This window comes from Populus euphratica, unplaced genomic scaffold (assembly GCF_000495115.2).
Source record: "Populus euphratica unplaced genomic scaffold, PopEup_1.0 scaffold26.1, whole genome shotgun sequence".
Taxonomy (NCBI): Eukaryota; Viridiplantae; Streptophyta; class Magnoliopsida; order Malpighiales; family Salicaceae; genus Populus; species Populus euphratica.
In genome coordinates, this window is record NW_011499896.1 from 994017 (window position 1) to 1012938 (window position 18922).

An 18922-nucleotide genomic window follows, 5' to 3' on the forward strand; every position below is an offset into this window, starting at 1 on the left:
CACACACAATCAGTCTAATATAACTGTAAAGCAGTTATAATTATCTAGCTCTAATTGCTTTATACTTACAATAATATAACAGAATCTTAACAATATCAAGTTAGTTAATTTCAAGTGACAGATTCTTTTAGGCTTGGCTTCTCAGACATGCTCTAAGTCTATTATTCTGATTCCAATACTAGTCCAAAGGCCTATCACAGATTCTGTCAGAAATTCATGGGTGCCAAATATGTATTTGGTGTTTTGATCCATCTACACTTATTTCTCTTTTTTTTTTGTTATTGAGTAAAAAAAATATAATTATAAATTAAAAAAATAATATTTATATATAATAAATATTAAATACATTAATAAAAACATATAAGATATCAAGATAATTTTTTACGTAATAAAAGAATTGAACAATATTATAATTGCTAAAATGAAACATCATTTCCTTACTTTTTGTATAATATTTTTTTAAAATGTAAATAAAAAACAAAAAAAATTACAAAAGGAATAATATAAATAAGTCAAGTGTAGAATGATAAATATTTAAAGTGTAAAAAATAAAAAATAATATTTTTTTCCAAAACAATTATAAGGAAGAAAAGAGAGGAAAAACTAGAAAAACATTACAAAAAAATGAATATAAGAAAAAATATTAATAAATAAGCTAAGCATAAAATTATAAAAATATCAAATATATATATATAAAAAAAAAAACATGAACTACAGTTTGATAATCTAATCACTGCTGATTGGAGGTGGTCAAGAGTATAGCCTCTATAACTATTCACTTCTAATCACTGCTGATTTGATAGTCTTTCTCCCTTTTACATTTGCTTCGTGCGTTGATGTTGTGCAACATCATCTTTCTGGCAATTAAGACCTGCCTATGCTGCTAGTTTGTGATTGATTCTTCGTGAACAAGGCTTGAAACATGATTTTTGTTGATTTTTTATGTTGTTTTTCATGTTTCTAGCTAGCATGTTTAGTGAATCTGTATGTTGTTGGCATTTTTGGACGTTTACCAGACAACATACAGTCATTAATGGAGGAGCCTAACTGTGAGATTATGGAAACTGGGACAATATGATACTGAACATACAGTCAGAGCGATCCAAAGAGCAAAAGAAAGAGATGTAATTAAATTGTTTCCAGTAATCTCCCAAAAAACATCCAATACAAAACCTCCCAGTAATGGGATAATGTTATTGCTGATGACTCCTGCCTTGATAGCCCTCTACTTAGATAATATTGTATATGATATCCCTTTCTAAAGTCGTTAATTAGCCATGTTGAACGGCTATGCCACAAGGCATTGTCGAAGATAGCCCATGGTTTTTGCTACGCTAGCTATGGCGGGGACCTTATCAGCAGGAACACCGCAGAGGAGCTGTCCCACAATGGCAGTGCTGGGTCTGGCCACAAGCATTTCCCAGGCATGCTCTGCTTCCTTTCCCGACTTTTGGAATACTTCAGTGGCATCAAGTCTATGGATGTCCCACCCCTTGATCTTCCTAAGCCGATTAATCTTTTCCCATTGACGGCAAGCTAACTTACATGTATTCTTTTTGACATCGCAAATTGCTTCATGAAGTAGTCTGGCACGGTTTTCTTCATCCAAAAATGCTTCAGCTCTGAAGTACTTGTCGAATTCAGGAACTCCAATTGACCTCCTGATCCCCGTAGAATAATCAGCGTAGGGATCGAAAATGTTTCTGGCCTCATCGATCATCCCCATACTAACCATCTGCTCGACTCGCCTCGAAACAAATTTATGTAGCACAGGCATTGATACATCTACCCAGAGGAAGCAACAATCGTAGTTCAACCGTAACCTGAAATCCTCATCATCCATCAAGGCCTCAATGTATGAATTGGAACCTCCCACAATGATCGGGAGCAATCCTCGAGTCGAAATTGATTCGACAGCCAAGGAAGCCGTGTGACAGTAATTTGTTGCTGTAAAGTCCACATTAGGATTTGCTATTCCTAACAAATGGTGAGGGACACCAGATTTCTCTTCCTCAGCAACTTTGTTAGTGACTATGTCAAGTCCTTTGTAAACCTGCATTTTGTCGGAGTTTATGATCTCTGCAGGGAACTGGGTTGCAAGTTCAATAGAGAGCCGAGACTTGCCAGTTCCAGTAGGCCCCATTACTATCACAACCTTCTCCTTTTGCCGGCTTCTGGGACTTAGCATGTCCATTTTGAGCCTCCCAGGAGGGATATCAAGCATCCGACTTGTTTGTGGGCACAGGGACTTACAAAGGTTCATCATCAACCTGTTTATACAAGCCACAATGTTCCAAAGCTTGTTAAATGTTAAAGATATACGTGCATCAATCTGAAAAGATACACGTTCATAACGCATAATATTAAAGTTTTTTTATGTATATATAAAAAAAATCACCTTCTGATCAGTACAAGTTCAAGAAGTGGCAGGCAAACCCTTATCTCTCCAATGTCAATTCTGTTGCAACTAGAGCAATGAGAGTTAAGTGAGCGCTTCTAAATGAAAACTAGAAGCCAGTTGAGGAGATGGATATCGTTTTCCTTCCAAGTTTAATCTACTGTACAAAGTCATCGCAAGATGCGGTATTTATAGCTAGGCTTGTGCAAATTGATCAATTAAGCACAATTCCTTGCTTTGTTCCTCCTAGCTTTTCAAGCTTTTTGGATTTTCTGACCTCCTTTTTTCGCTGAGAATGTTATCTTGAGGTTCTTATATATTCTCACAAAGAGGGAAAAAAAAATAAAAAGTAAGGTTTGGACCATTCAGTTACACGGAAGGATGATCAAATGGGAAGAAAGAGATTCCTATCCATGGTGCTTTAACATTAAAATACACGATGAAGATTTTATCTTGCGTCGACACTGGTACAGTTTTGTTGCTTTTTATCACCTTTCCTGGAAGGATATATAGAACAAGATAGGATTACAAATTCTTCCCAGGGAAAAACATGCCTCAACAACTCATGGATTTACAAGTTGCTTCTTTTATAGATACTATTTTCATGGCGATATTTAGTAAATGCATGGATCCTTTAAAAAAGAAGCTGCCATGGAAGTTGACTTAAGTCAAATCATGATGCTCAAATTCTTTCACCTGAAAGTTATATATACATATATAAGCACGCAGGCATGGTACTTCATCAACCTTAAAGTTGACTCTAAGGTCGTACACCATGAAAATGAAACTTCACAAACAAAAATTCCTACAGTGACAAGAGAATGTTAAGCCTGGTTGGAGCCGACTATGAATTCGCTTTTACCTCTGATTCCCTGGAAAACAAGTGGTCATCGGTGAAACAGCTGTTTGAAGTGCCTGCTTTTGACATTCACCAGGGATGGTTATATATGTCTTTGGTTAGACACCGCCAAATTCATGACACTAGCTCACTCTACCAATTGATCGCCAGTGACGCTACTTTTTGGAATAATTTTGTTGAAAAGGTATTTCTGTATTGATGACGCGTGTTTTGAAGCAGGAAAAAAATTACCTACATAATCCAGTAAATCCAAACATAACCTATATAATCGGGGGATCAAACAGTTTAACTAAAATAATTTTAAAATGTTATTTTTGTAATATTAAAATAATAATAATATACTGGATCAATTTGAATTAATCTATATTAATATATAAAATTCATTACTTGAGTTATAATATTGTAATAATATTTTTAAAAAAAAATAAAAAATATAATAAAATTTAATTATCAATCACCTTAAATAGTAAAGAATGAAATTAAAAAAGAATCAATCATAAAAAAAAACTATACAAGACCCAAACCAATCGGGTTAATTTATAAAACTCTTAACTCAGATTATAAAATTGAGATAATCTTATAAAAAGTAAATCAAAATAAATTATAAAATTTAATTTTTAAAAAATAAATTTTTAAAAAATATTTTAAAAAAATACAAATTATTGTTCCGATACTCAGTGAAAAAAAATGATGATCTTCCCTCCTCACTTAGTTCTTATTAATAAATAGTAACAAGTTCCCTCAATATATAGGTAAAGTGATATTAAGTGAGCATGGCTGTCCCCTAGTAGCTCTAAGCTACTTCGCTACAATTCATGTATGCTTTTTTCAGTAAAAAAATAAATATACGAGCTTTTCCTCGGATATATATATATATATATAAACCATTCAAGTCTTGACCTGAAATTGATTTTCACTGTCCATTACTTGAGATGATTCATTGAGAAGCTGCTTTTATCATTCTTTGGCCTACTCTGTTGGCCGGTGTGATTTATCCGATGGCATACTGGCTCCTAAAAGGAACAACCTTGTAGCTGTAAAGGGTCCAAAGCATTGCTGTCCTTATCCGAAGTTCATCGTTTCGACTGTGTCTCACTGTTTCTTAAATTCTTTTGTGCCCACTGAGATCAAATGTTAGTCATCCAAAGCTGAACTAGCTAGGTTGTTTTTTAGAGATTATTTCTCATTGTTTGACCTTTCGTGATGGAAACAGTGATGATATAAACTCAAAACTCCCTTCCATTTTAATCCAAGCTAAGTCAAAGCCGAAAGACTAATCAAGCCATGAGAAATAAGTTCAAAGAATCTTAAGAAATTACAAGGAAATACAGGGACAACCTGAGAAAAATGAATCTAGTGCTCATGATTGAGCATAATTAAGTATGGCCTCTTAGCACATGATTGGTTCAGGGAATATTAGACTGGTCAAGCAGTATTATAAAATAAATTCTCCTTTTCAAGTTCTGATAGACTGATATAGACCTGACAATATCTAACAGATGTCTGGGGCTACTGGTAAAGTGGAAGAGAAGAGGTTTTGGATAATATTGGTGTTCAACGAATTTCAACAGTTATACGTATTAGGCAAAAGAACAGGCACCTGTAACATGTAAGGAGAGACATTCAGCAGAAACGTGAAGATTACAGGGGAAGATTAACCAGCAAATTTCGACAGAAAACCCTAAATACGTCTGATGATGGTGTTTTTGGATAAAAGGAGAGGGGGATATTATGTTTGAGTGAACTGCCATGGTTTCAGATGGATAATGCACACCGAGTTTCTGGCCTACCCTCCTAGCTTGAATTTATTCAATCTGTTCATCTCAAGTTAGCTAGTTCGAGGTAAAATTAGTACTCCCTTTAAATATCCTATGATAATTGGCTTCATCGGTTTCGAAAAAATCACGAGAGTTTAACTTTGATTCATTTTATAGAAAATAGTCTGAAAATTAAGTACTAGAAAACTTGAAGTTTATATACATTATTTTATAAAAAGATTTATTAGAAGTGAGGTTGGTATAATTATATATAAGTTTAGATCTGACTCAATTATATTCATAAACATTCCTATCTAAATCATTTATTAGCCCAAAACACTATAAAACCACTTATAAAATTAAAATCAATCAAACCAAAAAAACTAAGCAGAACCAATATATATATATATATTTAGACATTTTTATAGAAAAAATCATCACAATTAAAATCATCTTGTTGAATAAGACTCGTTAACACCAAGATTGTTTATTTTTATAATTGGATTGTGGTGAATTGATTTTTTTTTCTTTATCACCGTAATTTAATAACTTCTCTCCCTTCCCTCGTATAAAAAACTAAGAAATAAAAAAAATAAAGTATAGAACTAAAATAAAATTTCAAAAAACCAAAGGTATTTAATAAGATAAAAAATGAAAATAAATGGATAAAAAATGAACTTTGTCATGCTAAATTTAGTTGGTCAGTAGATTTTGTTATTTTTTACACTTTGGTTGTATATCTTTTAATTGTGTTTTTGTTGGGTTTTCAAAATACATACACATAGAGGAAACAATAAATTTAAATTTTTTGTAAAGTTTTAAAGATTCTATTAGAAAGATTTAGAGTTGTTTACAACTTTGAATAATTGTTTCAAAGTTGAATTGTCACAAACCACAATTTGTCAAAGTGTCCGATTTCTAACGGTAATCCACATGAACCACCAATAAGAAATCTCTTAAACCTTTTTAAAAGAGAGAGATTGTTATACCTTAAAGTGTTAACTCTTTTCTTTTATGTTTTAGATGATTTTATATTTTACTCTACTCACTTTAGAAATAAAAGGCATAGAATTCTATTTTTAGAGAAATCTAAAAACCCTATAAATTGTGAAATATCAATTTTCTCCTTAAATAATATCATATATAGTATTTTAGGGTAATTTTAGAGATTTATTCAATCAAGCACCCACTTAATTGTTTTGTAAGTCTAGAATTGTAATCCCTTGTATCAATTACATTCTAGTCCTCAATTTCTAAAATTTATTTACAATCAAGTCACACTTGATTAATCATCCTATTTTAATTTTTAACTAATGGTTTTTATATATATGACCCATTAGATTTCCTAATAAGTCAGCCCAAATATAGATCATAATTCTAAATAAAATATGATTAGATAATTTAATTTATTATCAATTTAAAAATAATTGATTTATATTTGAAAATCAAATACAATATCTATTAATTTGTCATGATGCCCCAATTATTAAGGAAGTAAAATTTATAAGTGGTTTGATTTAACCTTTTAGTAACTAGTTTCTCAGTGTAATTATTACTCCTTCATGAAAAATGTTTTAATTTAAACATCATCATAACATGGAGTATATCTAATTTTATAAATCACGTTTATTCTTAACATTATAGATATTGATTATTTGAATAAGATTTTAAAACTCATTTCAAAACTTATTCTACATTGATTAAGGATTTTGCAATTAATACCTTTTAAGAACATATAAAATATTTTTTCTAATTCATTTAGGGTGATGAATCCTCTCTTAATTACTCAAATCCCTTCATATAGTTATGTTATACTCAATATCTACCATTTTATCACCCTTGATTAAGACAATGTATGGTCACACCCAAAATATAACACACCCTATATAAAATAACTTAGTAATTTTAAGTCTAATGATCACTTTCACAACTATTATGTGAGTCTTTTCATAAACAGGAGTGATCTTTCTATATGAAATTCTCTTACAAATCAATTTGTTACATATATCATCTGATAAGCACCTATATATTAGTTTTAGACATCCCTTATATTTGAATTTATAAGAGCAACTCTAATTAATCTCATAATTATATTCCTTTCATAAAGAAAGGAATATAATATGAATTGATCTCAACAACTCTAATTAATATCGAATCGTACTATAACATTGACCAAGAACATTTATGAACAATACCTTAATGTAATATTTATCTCATAATTATAATAATTTTATAACATTTTATAAAAAATATTTTTATCAAATAGACTTATCTTACCCTAGATTAATTAATGAAATATAAATGAATATTAAAGATAAAAAAAACATTTACTAGCAATAAATATATTTTACATGAATAAAATTAATGTTACATGTAACCAACTAATTTAATACAAGGCATATTTACTTAATAGTCTTTTTAAGTTTTTTTTTTAATATTTTTTTATTTTTAATTAATATTTTTTAATGTTTTATATTATTTTAATGTATTTATATTAAAAAAAAATAAAAAAAATTATTTTAATATATTTTTAAATAAAAAACAAGTCATTAAAAACAATAGTTACTATAATTCAAAACACCCCTGAACTCGACAGGTTACAACGTTTTGTTCCTTGTCATGAATGAAACATATTCGCACACATAAAACAAAAGACAAAACAGAGACAGAGGTTTTGGTTTGTTTTATTTACAAGACTCGTGTAAATATGAGAGCTTATCGAACATAATTGGAAGGCTTAGAGAGAACATTCAACGATTCATAACTAATGTGCTCATATATCTCAGATCTCAGTAATTTCCTTACTTATTTTGGCTCTTAGGAAACTTAGATTCATGAAAAGAAAAACGAAGAGGGAGAGGAAAGAAGCGGAAAGGGCAAGCTGATCTCCCATCACCACTGATCACCAACGTGATGTGTTGCCCCGTATGAAAGCTTCTTCCATGGCCCTCATGACTGAAATCAGCTCTCCTTCAAATAAGTCATCGCCTGCGAAACTTTCGATGTTCTGCGCTGGCGCTGCACTTCCTCCTGCTCGGTCGCAGAGCACAAACCGACAAACAGGGCATTTCCCATTACTCTTCACCCATGGCACAATACATTCCTCATGAAACATGTGGTTGCAAGGGGTTACCATTACCGACTCTTTAGGCTCAAAATCTTCTAGGCAGATCGCACATCTTTTGCCATCATCTTCTGTCTCCCGTGCCCTGTCTTTAGCAGCATCAATGGCACGGTCTCTGTAGTACAGACTCAATCTAGTAGTCATCCTTTTTGGGATAGGGTTATAGGTTTCTCTCTTCAGCTGTGCCAATGCTTTGTTTTGCTCATCTTGGATTGATCTGGAGCGATCCGCTTGTGTAGATGAAGAGGCTTGCCAATTTCGTTGGCGTGAGGGCCCTGGTAGCTCTCTTGCCAGTCTAGTATTTAGGAAAAGAACTTGAATGGGTGAAGCTGGCTGCATAGAAAATCTGCCGTGCACTAAATGTTAAATAACTTCTGAGAAATCCACGCGCACACAATCTAACAAAAGGCTTGGCATTTAGCTATACTGAACAAAAATTTAACAATCACATCGAAGCTTTAGATCTTCTGATACTGGAAGTTACTCAATGAATGACCAAACATAAGTTTCAGCTCATTTTGTGTATGATTCTTAGTTCCATAGTACTTTAGGGTTCCTCGTTTCTGCCTTTTGAACTAGAATCGAAGATCCTTGCAGATCATAGGCAAAGCCTCAATAAATATAGATGGGGAACTCCATTGGAGCAATCGACAGGTTGGGGGTTTAATCGGGATAGAGATGATCGGAAATCTGTCCTTTTCTGTTAAATTTATAATACCATCTTAATTTAAAATGTCAAGTCTAAGAGTTAAGTAATTTGCACAAGTTAAGTATTGATTATTCAACATGAAAACACTACAATAACATAAATAGTTTTTCACCGGCGTCGTGAAAATTAAACAAGTTTTTTTATTTTGTTTTATGAAAATAAAAATAAAACTAAATACTTCTAAGAATATAAATTATTTAAATTCTTGAGAGAAATCTTGTTTCTTCGATCAAAATTCTTCTTTTTTTTTATTATTCATTTCTTTACCTTGATGATATAATTTAATATATAATCATTAAGAGGAATTAATTTAAATAGCACCCAAAAAAAACAAATACTCTAATCTATTTTATTTAAAAAGAATGATATGAATTAATGAATGGTTTTTTAAATATCATGGTAAATCGCGAATTCATGTGTTTCAGAACCATACAAAACATGCATCATCGCAAAAATTAGAAGGTACCCGGCTAGACCGAGAGGGACTGTTATGGCTCTTTCCTCCACCGCCGGCTGCCATGTATCTTGTGAACCTCCTCTATTCTGGCCCTGCTCACAAAACACACATATCGCTGTTAATCGCCGTCGTCTACTGCATATCCTATCAATCATGCTTCTTGTCAATTTTGTTGCCACATTTAAACCATGCTCTTTCAAATCCAACACACTCATATAAAAACGTATACTGTGTGTTTGTATATATGTGCAAGCTCTTTGCTGCATGTTCGTGTCTGTTTAAATCTAGCTTGATAAATACTACTCACCGGACGGGCTTGGGAGGCGGAGCGGCGGAAATGGGAAAACGTGGGCATCCTTCGATAATTCCCGCTACTGTTGTTAGGAGCATAGGTATTATCATAGTCTTGTTCACTGTACCAATGCCATGTGGTTTGCGTGGTATTGTTGGTGCTTCTGTTCATGGTGACTTCCAAGCACCCAGCAGAGACGACGATGATCAGAAATTCTGTTCTTAAAACAAAATATCGGTGGTTTTTCTAATGGGTCTTGTAGCTTTTATTCCTTCTCTTTTCAAATGCCATTTTCCCCGTGAATATATGTGATGAATCTGGTTCCTTCTCAATCCGACTCGAGCGGGGTTGATGCTCTGTTTTACTTTTATATTTAAAAAAAAAATTAATTTTTTAAATTAATATTTATTTTATATTTTTAAATCATTTTAATATATTTTTAAATAAAAAATATTCTAAAAAATATAAAAAGAAGAAGAATACGATATATTTAACTTCTTAATAATAAAACAAAATGATTTACTTTTTTTCATAAAAATATTTAATTTATGTAAGAAACTCTTACAATTCACTTGTTTCTTGAACTATGAGAATTAATTATTTTATTATCTTTTCTACAACAGAAAAGGTTAGTTTATTTTAAACACAGTCCATAAATAAGTAAACAACAAATTAATTTACGAATATATTTGAAAGTCTGGTGAATAAAACTGTTATGATGTCATAATTAATTTACTGAAATCTCCAAAGTTTTATTCTGTTCAAGCTTTAGAGATGCTGGCGCGGTGGGGGTATCAAAACGAAGGAAAGGGAAGACGAACGGGAAAGAAAGGAACCTAATTCTCTAATGTCAGATTTGGTTTCTTCTTGTTCGATAAGCAAGTGGCGTGGAAACCTAAACCGGTAGGGCCCGCTCGTCGCTTTCTTCTGAGATTGGTCCATTCTCGATTAAAATATATATATAAAAAAAAAGAGGCTGGTAACAAAACAACTAGCACGGAAGAGGGCAAAGTTACTGTGAGCGTAGATATATTTTATTATTTTCCCTTACAATGTGATGATATCTTTACTCTTCTAGAAGAATATCAAATGCTTTGGTTTTGAAGGTGCGGTGATCTTTTGTATAGCCTGTTAGTTTTTTTTTTTTAGATGGTGTCCGGGTCAGTTTGCGTGCACCATGACTAATCCTACGGGCACTGAAGTTAACGACCATGTAAGCCTTCAGTGGCCATCATATGAGCAACCAAGGACTCGAACCTGAGACCACAGAGGGAGCAAACCCCTTAGTCCCAAGTCTTTACCACTTGGCCACCACCTAGATGGTTATAGCCTGTTAGTTTTAAAAGGATTGGTGAAGGGTAGAGGTGTTTTTTTAGTTTTTTAAAAATTCAGTAAAATAATCTAATTACCTCTTTCAAATTAAGGTTTTTAAAAGTGGAGCAGAGGAGTATTTATATTTTTTTGTTTTTTAAATACAACTAAATAACAAGTTTATACTCTAATGCTTAGTTTAGTTTAGTTTAGAACTTTTCCTTCATTTCTAGTTTATATATAGAGTTATATAACTCAGATTTAATTAAGATTAATTTCGATTAAAAGTTAATATATATATATATATATATATAACTTTTATGAAGAAACTTGTTTTAAATTTTATCATTTTGAAGTTCTAAATTAAGTTATAAGTTAAATATTCAATATGTCAAAGTCCTAACAGCATAAAAAAATAAATTTAACATGTAAACTAGGTATTTTAATGCATTAAAATATTATCAAATACTATTTTTCATAGTTTTAAATATAAAGCTTATCATTACCTATATTCATATCAAGATCACAACATATCAAAAATTCTATTGCAACCAACACAAGATTTCATCATCTCAATTCATCATCATCACTTAACACTTGCTAATCACATGCCATTAGACAACAATTATATAATTACTCAAGTTTTCACTTTTTTTCTTGTATGGATGGGTTTACCAGCCCTAAAACATTAACTTTTTCTTTACATAATCTTTTGAATTCATTAACATTTATATTATTATCATTTAATTTTACAAAATCACAATAGACATTTTACATAATTATTTCATCTACATGATAGCATATTCATCTTAACTAATTTCAAATACAAGAATGCATTCATATTAAATCATTTTCAACACTTTCATATAAATTAAATATATGTAATTTAGCTGAAACCCTATAAGCATGAACATCTATTTTTTTCTTCAATCATTTATAATTTAAGCCATTTTTACTTTATTATATTTCAATAAAAATTCTCAATTCCTCTAAAAATCCTTCAAAAACCCTAATTTACAATATTTAAAAAATCAATGTTAATACTTACTAAAATAAAATTGAAGTAAACCGAGCGTTTTAGTAACCTTTTTAAGTTGTGTTGACATCAATTCTATTCCTTCAAACCGAACTTTTCATCTTTAATATTTATTTGTTTCTAATTCTTCACTCTCTATCCTGCCACTCTTTCTCCCTTGTATCTCAAGATAATTTATTAGGATTAGTGTTAGGTATTTGGGGTTTTAATCTCTTATTTTCATCATAAGAACATCAATTTCCATAAAAAAATATATTAACACAAGAAGAAGATGATGATGATGATGATGATATATATTAACAAAAGAAGAAGATGATGATGATGATAATAGTTGGTCTTCCCCTTTCATTTCAGCTGCATTATTGTTTATATAGGTAAAAAAATAATTTTTTCTAAAATAATAATAATATCCTTAATGAGTTTATAGTTCATTTTTTCAAGTATTTATCTAATTATTAGTGTTTTTGTAAGGCTTTTATAAACTTTAATTAATCTAAAATTTGAACCCAAGTTAAAGACATATGCTAGGAGGCTAATAATAAAATTTCATCTTGATCCAATGATTGGATTGAAAGTTATATATAATAGCAGAAAACTAGACAGTACTAGAATTACAGTTTGAATCTGATTCTAAGTCCAACTTCAAACATATTGTTCTCTCTCATCTTAGTGAATTAATGAGCCACCATATATCATTAAAATGATAAAACTGTTTTTTAACCCAACTAGAACCAAAATGAAACTCCCTTTAATGCTCGAAATATAAACCTAAAAGTAGCCAAATATTGAGTATGACAGATTTGCTCATTTTTAATCCGAACCTCTGAACTAAGCCCATTTACTCTCTTTTTTTTTTATCCTCTTTAATTTAGACCTTATATTACTTCCAATTAGTGGTGTAGGCAAGATCATATAGTTTTTTTCCTTACTTGTTGAAGTCTTATTATCTTAGGTCTTACATTTACGTAAGGGTTTACATTATTCTTTTTTTTTTTTTACTATAAGACCCTTTATTATCTCAATCCCAAAAATAAACTTAACGATAAATATGGTTGTTGGGTTAATTATTTGTAAGTCTATTTATTTTTATTGAAACATAAATATGGTGTTAAGAATAAAGCAGCAAGTGTTTTGGGTAACTAAGAAATATTATTTTTCTTTTTTTTTTTTTACTATAAGGCCCTTTATTATCTCAATCCCAAAAATAAACCTTTTTTTTTTTTTACTATAAGACCCTTTATTATCTCAATCCCAAAAATAAACTTAACGATAAATATGGTTGTTGGGTTAATTATTTGTAAGTCTATTCATTTTTATTGAAACATAAATATGGTGTTAAGAATAAAGCAGCAAGTGTTTTGGGTAACTAAGAAATATTATTATCCATGATGAGTGTTCAAGCTACTAAATTTGAAAAAGTTAGAGAAAAATATAAATTTTGTTATGAGTCTAAAGAGGTATATATAACCTTAAGAGATATGAGTCACCCTATCGTAGATAGCTATTACCTTTATGAAGGATATTTATTTTGGAATAACAAGTTTTATATATTGTAAATATTAGTGCATAACTTTCTAATTTAGGAGATTCATGTGGGATTTTAGAATAAATAATACCATAAAAAAGATGGAGCGTTAATTTATTAGTCTAGTTTAAAAAGTGATGTAGCCAATATGTCAATTGATAAATATAAAAAATAAAACATTGGTCTTTATACTCCTTTTCCTATACCTAATTGTCATTGGCTATAAGTATGGATTTTGTATTTGGACTTCCGTGTACTTTAAAAAAACATGATTCTATATATGTGGTTATTGATTCTAGATAGGCATAAGTCCATTTAAAGTTATCCATGGTTACAAACCTAAAAAGCCTTTAGACATTCTTTCCATGTCTTCCCATACTAGGGTATCTGAGTCAACTAAGTCATATGCATAAAGTTTAGAATTTGTATCTCGAAGTTACTAAGAAGATTTAAGTAAGCAATGTGTAATACAAACTTTAAGCTAATTTATATTAACATTATAATGAATTTAATATTAAAGATTGTATCATGATATAGATTAGATCTTAACAATATTTTTCTTAAGCCAATAAAAAATTACAGTTACATAGTGTTGTGCTATTCAAAGTGTGACAACGGGTTGGCTCAAATACTTATATTATGATCTATCACCTGATTTTAGCATTAGTTCCACTTTTAACAATGAAGATCTTATTGAATACACAAGGCCACAAACTCATTCCAAATGATCATTTTAAGACCCTACCTAGCCACATTCCTAATACTTCTCTTGAAACCCCTACCCTAATTCTCTTTGTCATAGGTACCACATGAATATATTTATGCTATTTTAGGTGAACAAGTATTTTTTTTAATCAAAGATGGTGAGGTCAGTGATTCTTAATTTGTTGGGTAAAATGACTTGATTTAAATTGTATTTTGCTCACTAAAGATACGTTGTAATAAATTGACCTAGATTTTTAGAAGTATTATTAGTATCTAAAGCTACACTTGATAGGGTCGAGTTTCTCCAATCCGATAAAAATTGGTAAGGATACCAAACCTACCTATTAGATCACACATGTGTATAGACATGAAAAATCAATAATTGATTACTTTATTATTTATTATTTATATGTAACTTTCTAGAAATTATAATTATACGATGATTTTGGTAGTTTGAAACTTCTAATCTTTTCAACCCCTAATTTTCCTCTTTTTTCTACATTTTTTTCGTTTTTTTTGTTTATTTTCTTTTAATCAGTAATTTTATTTTTCTTTTAATTTTTTCACGCATTAATCTTAAATAGAGAGATTAAAATATTAAGATAAGTATGAAAAACCCAACTATCCATTCTGAACCCAAGACTATAAAATACTACTATTTATATCACTAAACCCTTTGAAATCATACATTATTTGCAAATTGAATATAGCAGTCCACCCCAGCACGTAACGGAGCTCTGACTCTGACAACACACTACTTGATACTAATTAGTATTTAGCAGCGGCTACGGACTGCGATCTCCAATCTCTCGTTTCCTTCCGTCCGTCCGTCCTTCCGTCCTTCCTTCAAGGTATGCTTACTTCTTCACCTTTTCTAGTTCTCTTTAGGAATAAATAATTGTTTAGGAATTTGTTATTTTATATTCAATTGAATTGATTTGATTTTTGTTTTACCTTTTGCTGTAAAGAACTGATATTACTGCTTGCTATGCTGTTATGTTCACTGTTTTGGAAATTGTCAGCAATTTGAATATCGAGACATCTTTTGTATGTTGTTGGGTGTTAGAATACTGACCTTTGTACGTTTTGTATTTCTGGGATTGTTATTTGCTTTCGTCTGCTACCAGATGGCAGCGTCGTCGGCACGCCTTGTAGGAAATGGTTTATCGACCAGTGATGCCAAACGCAATTTGACGAAGGAGTTCTGTGGCAGTCATCTTTTTGTTTCTACCAGTGTTCCGTTATGTAAGACTTCGAGAATTTTAACTGTAAAGGCAGTTTTGGACAAGAGACGGCATGAAGGAAGAAGGGGTTTTCTGAAGCTGTTGATTGGGAATGTTGGGATTGGTGGATCCGCTTTGCTAGGAGGCGGGAAAGCATTTGCTGATGACCAAGGGGTTTCTTCCTCCAGGATGTCATATTCTAGGTTTTTGGAGTATTTGGATAAGGATAGGGTGAAAAAGGTAGACTTGTTCGAGAATGGAACCATTGCTATCGTAGAGGCTGTTTCACCTGAGTTGGGTAACCGGGTGCAGCGAGTTCGTGTTCAGCTTCCAGGGCTCAGCCAAGAGCTTCTTCAGAAGTTTAGAGAGAAGAACATTGACTTTGCAGCACATAATGCTCAGGAAGAATCAGGTTCCTTGCTATTCAACTTGATTGGGAATCTGGCGTTTCCTTTAATCTTAATTGGAGGCCTGTTCCTTCTTTCTCGACGTTCATCAGGAGGAATGGGTGGGCCTGGTGGGCCTGGTTTCCCCTTAGCTTTCGGTCAATCTAAGGCAAAGTTCCAAATGGAACCAAACACTGGTGTGACATTTGATGATGTTGCTGGAGTGGATGAAGCAAAGCAGGATTTCATGGAGGTAGTGGAGTTTCTCAAGAAGCCTGAGAGATTCACTGCAGTAGGGGCTCGCATTCCAAAAGGTGTTCTTCTTGTTGGGCCTCCAGGTACTGGGAAAACTCTTCTGGCCAAGGCAATTGCTGGTGAAGCGGGTGTTCCGTTTTTCTCCATTTCAGGTTCGGAGTTTGTTGAGATGTTTGTTGGTGTTGGTGCCTCTCGAGTCCGGGATCTCTTCAAGAAGGCCAAAGAGAATGCTCCTTGCATTGTATTTGTGGATGAAATTGATGCTGTGGGAAGGCAAAGAGGAACAGGAATTGGTGGAGGAAACGATGAAAGAGAGCAGACACTAAACCAGCTTCTGACAGAAATGGATGGTTTCGAGGGTAATACTGGCATCATTGTTATTGCGGCAACTAACAGGGCGGACATTCTCGACTCTGCCTTGTTGAGGCCGGGACGGTTTGACAGACAGGTAAGGATATGCTACCTTGTTCTTATTGGTTACATTTTGTTCTTTGGGGCATTCCTCATTATAAAAAATGCCAATTTGCAGGTGACTGTTGATGTCCCAGATATTCGAGGAAGAACAGAGATACTAAAAGTGCATGCCGGCAATAAGAAATTTGATGCTGATGTGTCTCTTGATGTGATATCCATGAGAACACCTGGTTTCAGCGGGGCTGATCTTGCAAATCTCTTGAATGAGGCAGCAATTCTAGCTGGTCGGCGTGGAAAGACAGCAATTTCATCTAAAGAGATTGATGATTCAATTGATAGGATTGTCGCTGGAATGGAAGGAACTGTTATGACAGATGGAAAGAGTAAAAGTCTCGTTGCATATCATGAAGTCGGGCATGCCGTTTGCGGGTAAGGGAGATAGTAGCCTTTAAATATCTGTCTCTTTATAAATTCCCGAGTTAGATTTAGTTTTTATCTTTATAAATTATTCGATGGAGTAAATCAAATTGGAATTTAGAACTGAGCAGTAACGCCGGGAACTCCATTTGATGCTAAACTAAAGTTGAGAAGCAGTAATGTAGCTGGCAAATCAATCTGTTAGAAAAACTTGATCGTAGAGAACTGAAAGCAGCAATATAAATGACTGTTGAAATCTCTGAAAATCTCAATAGCAGTAGAAATTTGAAACTCAAAAGTAATTTCATCCAGAATATGAAAGGACAGAGACCATAAAACCGTAATTTCCAAGGGTAGCTCAAGAATCATGTTCAAACAAAGAAAAGAGAACCTGACTTGTTTTCAAACTTTTGACTGGCATCTACACTGAAAGTGAAAAAATGACGGTCATGTTCTTAGTAACTTACGATGCTTGGTCTCTACTATGCTACATTCTAATCTTTATCATTTGACATGGATGAACTGCGTCATCAAGAAAAGTTTCCTCCAGTATAAAGCCACAACTTCTCTTCTACATAACTTCTCTTCTACATCTAACCTGTTTCCCAAAATTCCCTGTAAAACATCTGAAAATCTGAAAACTAACTAGAAGCTGATCCTATTTACTTGTTATTACTCCTGCACCACTTCCCTCATTTGATCACCCCTTCTTCTCCACATCCAAAATCATCATCGTTTGCATTAGTTGAGATATCTACTTCTTTGCAAAATAAACTTCCATGACACTCTTTATTGTTTTATTCAGAACTTTGACTCCAGGGCATGATGCGGTTCAGAAAGTCACCCTAATTCCACGTGGCCAGGCACGGGGCCTCACCTGGTTTATTCCTGCAGATGACCCCACATTGATCTCTAAGCAACAACTTTTTGCAAGAATAGTTGGTGGATTAGGTGGCAGAGCTGCCGAAGAAGTGATATTTGGTGAGCCTGAGGTGACCACTGGGGCAGCCGGTGATTTGCAGCAGATCACGGGTCTGGCTAAGCAGGTAGCCAAACATTTCAATTTATGTAATGTCTTTTTGGAGTATGAAATGGTATCTGTGCATTTAATATTCCAATTTCCCAAAGATAGAAGGATTCTCTTTTAGTTAGTTGATAAGTAAACATAATCTGGATCAGCTCGAGTTAAAACCAGTATCTGGTGTCTTGAATTTCATCCTAATTTGAAGTCACATTTACCATGTCTTTTCCTTTCTTCTTTTAGTGATTTGTGTGGCATATCTGTCTTGCTTTTTGTATGTGTTTGGATGCCCTCCTGCATATTTCATCAAGAGGAATTTAATTGAAATGAGGAGTGTTTTTTGATCTGTGGTTACAGATGGTAACCACGTTTGGAATGTCAGAAATTGGACCATGGTCACTAATGGATGCATCAGCTCAAAGCGCTGATGTCTTCATGAGAATGATGGCAAGGAATTCGATGTCAGAAAAGCTCGCAGAAGACATTGATGCTGCTGTGAAGAGGATATCAGACGGTGCATATGAAATTGCTTTGAGCCACATAAGGAGCAACCGTGAAGCCATTGATAAGATTGTGGAAGTCCTCCTCGAGAAGGAAACCATGACCGGTGATGAGTTCCGAGCAATCCTCTCTGAGTTTGTTGAGATTCCCACCGAAAATCGGGTCCCCCCCGCAGTGCCCTCCCCAGTGTCAGTGTAATTATTTCATACAATTACACTCCATATGTTCACTGCAACTTTGACCATACATCCAAAGGCTGGTTAAATGTATAATTTGTATAATTGATTTTGTATTAGGTATTAAAAAAAATTAAGCCCTGAGGGGTAAACACTCAAGCGCTATACATTGTGCATTTCTCATAATTTATAGTGGATTCAAGTAGTGAATTATTGTTTATTTTGATAGTTAGAATTATTTTTTCCTTGATTAGATATTTTTTAATGAATTTATGAAAAAAATTCTGTAAATTTTTGCTTTTCAAAAACATTTCTGAAAAAAATTGAAATTTTATTATTTTAAATAAATAATTTTT

At 32.7% G+C, this 18922-nt stretch overlaps 3 protein-coding genes across 3 annotated transcripts; 1 reads left to right on the forward strand and 2 right to left on the reverse strand.

Annotated features, from left to right (window-relative positions):
• Positions 1 to 1105: 1105 nt before the first annotated feature.
• Positions 1106 to 2492, reverse strand: LOC105132094 (adenylate isopentenyltransferase 3, chloroplastic-like). Its single transcript, XM_011035386.1, has 2 exons — positions 2399 to 2492; positions 1106 to 2270 (listed from the first exon to the last, which is right to left on the reverse strand). Exon 2 carries the CDS (start codon positions 2264 to 2266, stop codon positions 1289 to 1291), a length of 978 nt encoding a protein of 325 aa, XP_011033688.1. The 5' UTR covers positions 2267 to 2270; positions 2399 to 2492; the 3' UTR covers positions 1106 to 1288.
• A 5176-nt stretch (positions 2493 to 7668) lies between these two features.
• Positions 7669 to 9917, reverse strand: LOC105132095 (E3 ubiquitin-protein ligase TTC3). The gene is made up of 3 exons (XM_011035387.1): positions 9612 to 9917; positions 9314 to 9396; positions 7669 to 8484 (listed from the first exon to the last, which is right to left on the reverse strand). Exons 1-3 carry the CDS (start codon positions 9765 to 9767, stop codon positions 7917 to 7919), a joined length of 807 nt encoding a protein of 268 aa, XP_011033689.1. The 5' UTR covers positions 9768 to 9917; the 3' UTR covers positions 7669 to 7916.
• A 5023-nt stretch (positions 9918 to 14940) lies between these two features.
• On the forward strand, positions 14941 to 18792 carry LOC105132096 (ATP-dependent zinc metalloprotease FTSH 2, chloroplastic). The gene is made up of 5 exons (XM_011035388.1): positions 14941 to 15024; positions 15301 to 16485; positions 16567 to 16880; positions 17674 to 17914; positions 18247 to 18792. Exons 2-5 carry the CDS (start codon positions 15301 to 15303, stop codon positions 18586 to 18588), a joined length of 2082 nt encoding a protein of 693 aa, XP_011033690.1. The 5' UTR covers positions 14941 to 15024; the 3' UTR covers positions 18589 to 18792.
• Positions 18793 to 18922: the final 130 nt, after the last annotated feature.

Excerpts from the sequence above, each read along its gene's own strand:
- LOC105132094 (XM_011035386.1), bottom strand. The coding sequence starts at position 2,266 with ATGATGAACCTTTGTAAGTCCCTGTGCCCACAAACAAGTCGGATGCTT.
- LOC105132095 (XM_011035387.1), bottom strand. The coding sequence starts at position 9,767 with ATGAACAGAAGCACCAACAATACCACGCAAACCACATGGCATTGGTAC. Across the intron at positions 9,397-9,611 it reads CCGCCTCCCAAGCCCGTCCG|GGCCAGAATAGAGGAGGTTC; the intron begins GTGAGTAGTATT and ends TTTTGTGAGCAG. Across the intron at positions 8,485-9,313 it reads GTCCCTCTCGGTCTAGCCGG|ATTTTCTATGCAGCCAGCTT; the intron begins GTACCTTCTAAT and ends AGTGCACGGCAG.
- LOC105132096 (XM_011035388.1), top strand. The coding sequence starts at position 15,301 with ATGGCAGCGTCGTCGGCACGCCTTGTAGGAAATGGTTTATCGACCAGT. Across the intron at positions 16,881-17,673 it reads GTCGGGCATGCCGTTTGCGG|AACTTTGACTCCAGGGCATG; the intron begins GTAAGGGAGATA and ends TGTTTTATTCAG. Across the intron at positions 17,915-18,246 it reads TCACGGGTCTGGCTAAGCAG|ATGGTAACCACGTTTGGAAT; the intron begins GTAGCCAAACAT and ends CTGTGGTTACAG.